Source organism: Triticum aestivum, chromosome 6D (assembly GCF_018294505.1).
Source record: "Triticum aestivum cultivar Chinese Spring chromosome 6D, IWGSC CS RefSeq v2.1, whole genome shotgun sequence".
Lineage (NCBI taxonomy): Eukaryota > Viridiplantae > Streptophyta > Magnoliopsida > Poales > Poaceae > Triticum > Triticum aestivum.
The window spans coordinates 298,769,655-298,777,156 of NC_057811.1; the positions used below are offsets into that span (position 1 = coordinate 298,769,655).

The 7,502-nt window shown below is 43.8% G+C and overlaps 1 protein-coding gene across 1 annotated transcript; it reads left to right on the forward strand.

Annotated features, from left to right (window-relative positions):
• Positions 1 to 796: 796 nt before the first annotated feature.
• LOC123141513 (glycine-rich RNA-binding protein) lies at positions 797 to 1,822 on the forward strand. Its single transcript, XM_044560631.1, has 2 exons — positions 797 to 1,051; positions 1,130 to 1,822. Exons 1-2 carry the CDS (start codon positions 935 to 937, stop codon positions 1,478 to 1,480), a joined length of 468 nt encoding a protein of 155 aa, XP_044416566.1. The 5' UTR covers positions 797 to 934; the 3' UTR covers positions 1,481 to 1,822.
• The last annotated feature ends 5,680 nt before the right edge of the window (positions 1,823 to 7,502 follow it).

Below are 7,502 nucleotides of genomic sequence, written 5' to 3' on the forward strand. Positions count from 1 at the left end.
GCTCGCCCAGCGGGAGAAGGCCGGGTCGGCTGCCTGTGTCCCAGCGAGAGAAGGCCGGGCCGAGTGCGCGTGTCCCAGCGGGAGCACCGCAGCCATGGCCGCACCTGAGATGCACCACCGCAGCCCGCCGCTTCCGCTGGAGCTCCATGGCCGCACCTGAGGAGGACGGGGAAGGAGAAGAGGATGGGGAAGAAGAAGAGAGGGAAAAGGAGGTGGGTGGATGACATGTGGGACCCACGTTCCACCTCAACAAAGTGTACACAGACATGCCATGTTGGACCGACAAGTGGGTCCCACCAGTCAGTTTTGCTGTTTGTGCGAGCTAATCTGTGAATCGGTGTGATTTGTTACTCACTTACCTCAGAGTTGGTGGTTTTTTGTGATTTTTGAACCCTAGCCACAAATGTGGTGGCTTTGAGCAATTTACTCTATCTTCCACGACTATGATAATTTCCGTGTCGCTGAAGCAATATCATCAAGTACATCGCGGCGTGTTTGTGTCGATTTCTTGTGAGATTTACATGCATCGTCTTGAGCACAGCAGGCATGAGAAACTCTTTGAGCCCATTGACATTTTGCTTTTTTTTTTAAATGAGACATTTTGCTTTCTACGGTAGCGAACCCTCCTTGAGCCTTCCATGTATAGTGACGTAGTGTCTCAACGTAGCTTCACAATATTAGCTGGTTTTAGAGAGCGTTCTTATTTCTCGATCTACAATGTCGACACCATGGTTCAGTTTGGTATATGTATGTCGTCACTATGTTGGTATTCTGCCATGATCGGTGTCAGCTGGACGCGATCCGGACGGTGCGTCAACGTCGCTATAAAGCTCGGCCGCGCGCGGCGCCTTCCTCTCATTGCTCTCGCAGAGTGTGGTGGGTTGTCTCCTTCTCTCCATCCGGTACGCTTGGTTCGTGTGAGGTTCCCGCGGGAATGGCAGAGTCGGACGGTGCCGAGTACCGCTGCTTCGTCGGCAGCCTGTCCTGGAACACCGACGACCGCGGCCTCGAGGCTGCTTTCAGCCCCTTCGGCGAGATCCTCGACGCCAAGGTCCGCCGTACACCCATTCTTCTCGCTCTTCTCGATATCTTAGCTGCTTTCTGACTCGACCATGTATGGCGCGTGCAGATCATCAACGATCGCGAGACGGGGAGGTCCCGCGGCTTCGGGTTCGTCAGCTTCTCCAGCGAGCAGGCGATGCAGGACGCCATCGAGGGGATGAACGGTAAGGAGCTCGACGGCCGCAGCATCGTTGTCAACGAGGCCCAGTCCCGCGGGTACGGCGGCGGGGGTGGCGGCGGAGGTGGTGGCAGGTACGGCGGTGGTGGCGGGTATGGCCAGCGCCGCGACGATGGCTACGGGGATGACGGCTACGGCGGTGGCCGGGGTTACGGAGGCGGACGCTATGGCGGTGGCAGGGGGTACGGCGGGCGGCGTGACGGCGGCTACGGCCGCGGAGGCAACTCCGACGGATACTGAAGGAGCTGAGGGGACGGCCCCACGCGGCCAGTCATCTTGCGAGTTCGCCGTCGTGATCCCGAGTTATCTTGTCTCTTGTGTTATGTGGTTTCCCATTTGTGTTTTTGATCGCAAGCTCGTCGGTGGTTGGCTGTTATGGAAAAATTAGTTAGCTGTCCCGGTGAAGAAACTCGATCAGGCAGTGGAGTCAGTATCGTGCTATCTTGTTACACTTTTGACGCAATCCCAATGTGGGGATGTGATGCTAATGTTAAACTCTGTTACCAAAAAAATAAAAAAATCTATCTCGGCTTTTCCAAATTTTACGGAACCGTTACACTTTTGAGGCAAACGTTTTGTGAACTATTTTGCACGAGTCTTGGGTCAGCGCAAATTAGCCACGTCAACGCATGATTTTTCTGTGAAATATGGGCGAGCCGTTGCGAACGCCTAAGCTCTGTCTCCCGTCACCCCCTATCCATATTTTCTAAATGAAAATCCTACATCTATGAAGAGCTACGTACCATTTTACGTAAACTACCTAACATTTTTTTTTCGAGAATCAACTACCTAACAACTAAACCTCCCCCCTCCCTTGATTTTCAAGGGGTAGGCCCGTCCTTCCTCTTATCTCCTATCATATTCATCCACCTGGTTCGTTACGTTAATTACGTAGAACTTTTTACGTAGCTCTAGCATTGCTCTTTTTTAAATAAAAATCAAAGGGGTTCCCCCTCTCCCCATCACAACTTTTACTAAAGCCAAGGCAATATCAATCAAAACGTTTCACAGCTCTCTGCCGAAACTAGAAAGTAGCTGCAATGGATTATTACAAGTTACAGAGTTTTAAAGCCAGATAGATAGGCATTCAACAGGAATACCATTTGGCCCAGCAAAAAGAGCCTATCGAACTCCCTACACATTACTGGACCAAACAATCCCAAGAAGCTCCCTGCGGCAACGATCAAGTAACCTTATGCAGCGGAGGCGTAGCGCAACTTGACTGTCGGAGCACAAAACCTCCCATTGGCTGATCAGCGAACCTACCAATCCAAGATGCAACGCAAGCTTCGCCATTTTCAACCCTGAAAGACAAATTCATTTCGAAAAAGCCATAAGCCTCACAAGGTAGCAGATGTGACAAAATTAACAATATCACCGGTTTTCTTTGCTTCTAAATGGAATGCAAAGAGGAAAAAGAACAAGGAACAAGTATGTTGATGATGTCAGGAACTATAGACCAGATATGTCCTATAACAATGCAGTCAAAAAATAGATGTTGTATAGTTTCGGGTTCATTATAGAAGACACACGTAATATCAGCTACATGTCAACGCTTAGCAAAGATTGTCTCTGGTTAAACTCTTACTATGCAGCACAAGTCAAAGAAAAATGTGAATGTTAGGTGGAACTTTCAATTTTCCAAATACAATCTTTCAGGTCAGAGGTAGCACCTCCAAAATTAATCATTTTATAGAGTAGATACTAGAAGGATCAAGCATCCAAACTGGTAAATCATCACCAACAGAGAAATTGAAATTCTTCACCTGATCAAACTATCTAGAGAAAGTATGTTTATCTACACATCTATTGGGCAAAAATGCAGGTATTCTGTTTTTTTATTTGACCATGACAATTTTTTTGCATTCCCCATGGCTTTTGTATGTAGATACCATGGCAAATTGTCTCTACCATGACATTATCAATTATTAATCATGTGGCAAATTTATCTTCTACATTTTGGAATACCTAAATTAGCCATGTTTTTTAGAGAACCAAATGCCTAAATTACAATGCCCCACGGGGAACTTCCAAAATTTGACATGTTTTTTTAAAAGAAATAAAAACCTAAAATTTGCCATGATGTGTACTTTCTTTATGCAAAGCATATTCATCCAAACAAGTACGCCCATGGCAATTTTCTTACACAAGCATGACAATTTTAATTAAAATAACCATGGCAAATTTTAATATGCATTTTCCATGACATTTTTGGCTCATAATTTGTGTTATTTTACATACATGGCAATTTTCTCATAAAAACATGGCAATATTAATTACAATGCCATGGCAATTTTTAAATATGCATCTGCCAGGGAAATTTTGTTCATAATTAAGTTGTTTGATGATATAGGTCATTATATCATACACAAAAGGGACCGCGACAAGGGGGGGTCCGATGTCTCCTATCCTGTTCAATGTTGTTGCCGATATGCTGGTGATCCTCATTGGTAGAGCCAAGAAGGACGGTCAGGTAGGTGGGCGCATTCCACATCTTGTGGATGAAGTGTGTCAATACTACAATATGCTGACGATACAATTATTTTCATGAAACATGGTATGGCAAAAGCTAAAAATATGAAGTTGGTTTTATGTCTCTTCGAACAACTCTCCAGGTTGAAAATAAATTTCCTTAAAAGCGAATTGTTCTGCTTTGAGCGCGCCAAGGAGGAACAGGTAAACTATAGACAATTGTTCGGATGTGGACTTGGAGCCCTACCTTTTCATTATCTAGGGATCCCAATCCATGACCAAAAGTTGACCAATAAAGAATGAAAGTGCATTGAAAATCGATTTGAGAAAAGCTAAGTCGTTGGAAGGGCAAACTTATGTCTTACGGGGGTCGTTAATTCTTATTAATTCCGTGTTTACAAGCATGTCGATATTTCTGTTATCCATCTTTGAGGTACGTGTACGGTTACGGAAAAGGTTTGACTTTTATCGACTGTGATTTTTTTTGCAAAGTGACAAGAATAAATCTAAATACTAACTAACTAAGCGGGACATGCTTTGTAGACTGAAAGACGGAGGGGCTTGGGTATTGAAAACCTCAAAGTAAAGAACAAGTGTCTACTTAGCAAATGGTTATATCTGATGTCTGTAGAAGAGGATGGGGGTGTGAATGCAATTATTGCATAATAAATATCTGCATTCCAAAACTCTAGCACAAGTTACGGCCCAACCGCATGATTCCCCTTTTTCGAGGGGTTGACGAGGACAAAGGTCGTTTTCTTTAACATGAGTAAATTCATAGTCGGGAATGATTCCACTACTAGATTCTGGGAAGATACTTGGCTGAAGGAGACACATCTAGCCTTGCAGTATCCGATGCTATATTATATTGTATAGCGAAAAGACATCTTCCTGAGTATAATGTTATGTTCCGTTCACTTAAACATTCAGTTCAGGAGGGTACTAGTGGGGTAACATTGGGATATATGGTTACATTTAGTGCGTAGGTTGATGGAGATCGATCTGTCTAATGTGTCATATACATTATGTTGGAAACTTTTGGTTTTAGGCGTTTTGTCAATCAAATCTATGTATGTCGACTTGATTAACATTGAACCAATCCCAAGGTCGATTCATATTTGAAAACTCAAGGTGCCATTAAAAATCAAGGTCTTTATGTTGTTTGTGCACAAGGGAATGATTTTGACTAAAGAGAACTTGGCAAAACATAGATGGGAAGATAGTAAACGATGTTGTTTTTGTGATTAAGAGGATATGATTCAACATATTTTTCTCAAATGCCCACTATCCAGGTTATTATTGTTGGGAAACGTAGCATGCAATTTCAAAAAAAATCCTACGCTCACGCAAGATCTATCAAGGAGATGCATAGCAACGAGAGGGGGAGAGTGTGTCCACGTACCCTCGTAGACCGAAAGCTGAAGCGTTTAACAACGCGGTTGATGTAGTCGAACTTCTTCTCGTTTCGACCAATCAAGCACCGAACATACGGCACCTCCGAGTTCTGCACACGTTCAGCTTGATGACGTCCCTCACCTTCTTGATCCAGCAAGGTGTCGAGGTAGTAGATGAGTTCTGTCAGCACGATGGCGTGGTGACGGTGATGGTGATGTGATCCGCGCAGGGCTTCTCCTAAGCACCGCGAGAATTTGACCAGGGGTGTAAACTGTGGAGGGGGGCGCTGCACACGGCTAACAATTGATGGTGTGTGTTCTAGGCGCCCCCTCCCCACGTATATATAGGTGAGAGGGGGAGGGGACAACCAAGGAGGCGATGCCGAATCCCTGCCCTTCCTTCTCTCTTCCCCTTTTTCCTTCCCCTCAGGTGCGGCCCATATGGGGGGAGCGGCAGCCCCTGCTGGCTGCTGTGTTTTCTCCTCTTGGCCCATTAGGCCCATATCTTTGTCGGGGGTGCCCGGAACCCCTTCCGGTGACCCGATATGTACCCGATACACTTCAGAACACTTTCGATGTCCGAATACTATCGTCCTATATATCAATATTTACCTCTCGACCATTTTGAGACTCCTCGTCATGTCCGTGATCTCATCTGCTATTCCAAACAACATTCGGTCACCAAAACACATAACTCATATAACACAAAATCGTCATCGAACGTTAAGCGTGCGGACCCTACGGGTTCGAGAACTATGTAGACATGACCGAGACACCTCTCTGGTCAATAACCAACAGCGGAACCTGGATGCTCATATTGGTTCCCACATATTCTATGAAGATCTTTATCGGTCATACCGTAATGACAACATAAGTTATTCCCTTTGTCATCGGTATGTTACTTGCCCGAGATTCGATCGTTGGTATCTTCATACCTAGTTCAATCTCGTTACCGGCAAGTCTCTTTACTCGTTCTGTAATACATCATCCTGTAACTAGCTCATTAGTCACTTTGCTTGCAAGGCTTCTTATGATGTGCATTACCGAGAGGGCCAGAGATACCTCTCCGATACTCGGAGTGACAAATCCTAATCTTGATCTATGCCAACCCAATAAACACCTTCGGAGATACCTGTAGAGCATCTTTATAATCACCCAGTTAAGTTGTGATGTTTGATAGCACACAAGGTGTTCCTCCGGTATCCTGAGTTGCATAATCTCATAGTCAACAGAATATGTATTTGACATGAAGAAAGCAGTAGCAATAAAACTGAACGGTCAATATGCTAAGCTAACGGATGGGTCTTGTCCATCACATCATTCTCCTAATGATGTGATCCCGTTCATCAAATGACAACACATGTCTATGGTTAGGAAACTTAACCATCTTTGATTAAAGAGCTAGTCTAGTATAGGCTTACAAGGGACACGGTGTTTTGTCTATGTATCCACATATGTATCAAGTTTCCGATTAATACAATTCTAGCATGAATAATAAACATTTATCATGATATAAGGAAATATAAAATAAAAACTTTATTATTGCCTATAGGGCATATTTCCTTCAGTCTCCCACTTGCGCTAGAGTCAATAATCTAGTTCACATCGCCATGTGATTTAACACCGATAGTTCACATCGTCATGTGATTAACACCCATAGTTCACATCGCCATGTGACCAACACCCAAAGGGTTTACTAGAGTCAATAATCTAGTTCACATCGCTATGTGATTAACACCCAAAGAATACTAAGGTGTGATCATGTTTTGCTTGTCAGAGAAGCTTAGTCAACGGGTCTATTACATTCAGATCCATATGTATTTCGCAAATATCTATGTCTACAATGCTCTGCATGGAGCTACTCTAGCTAATTGCTCCCACTTTCAATACGCATCCAGATTGAGACGCAGAGTCATCTAAATTAGTGTTAAAGCTTGCATCGTCGTAACCCTTTACGACAAACCCTTTATCACCTCCATAACCGAGAAACATTTCCTTATTCCTCTAAGGATAATTTTGACCGTTGTCCAGTGATCTACTCCTGGATCACTATTGTACCTGAAGGAAATATGCCCTAGAGGCAATAATAAAGTTGTTATTTATATTTCCTTATATCATGATAAATGTTTATTATTCATGCTAGAATTGTATTAACCGGAAACTTAGTACATGTGTGAATACACAGACAAATAGAGTGTCCCTAGTATGCCTCTACTTGACTAGCTTGTTAATCAAAATGGTCAAGTTTCCTGACCATAGACATGTGTTGTCATTTGATCAATGGGATCACATCATTAGAGAATGAGGTGATGGACAAGACCCATCCGTTAGCTTAGCATAATGATCGTTAAGTTTTATTGCTATTACTTTCTTCATGACTTATACATATTCCTCTG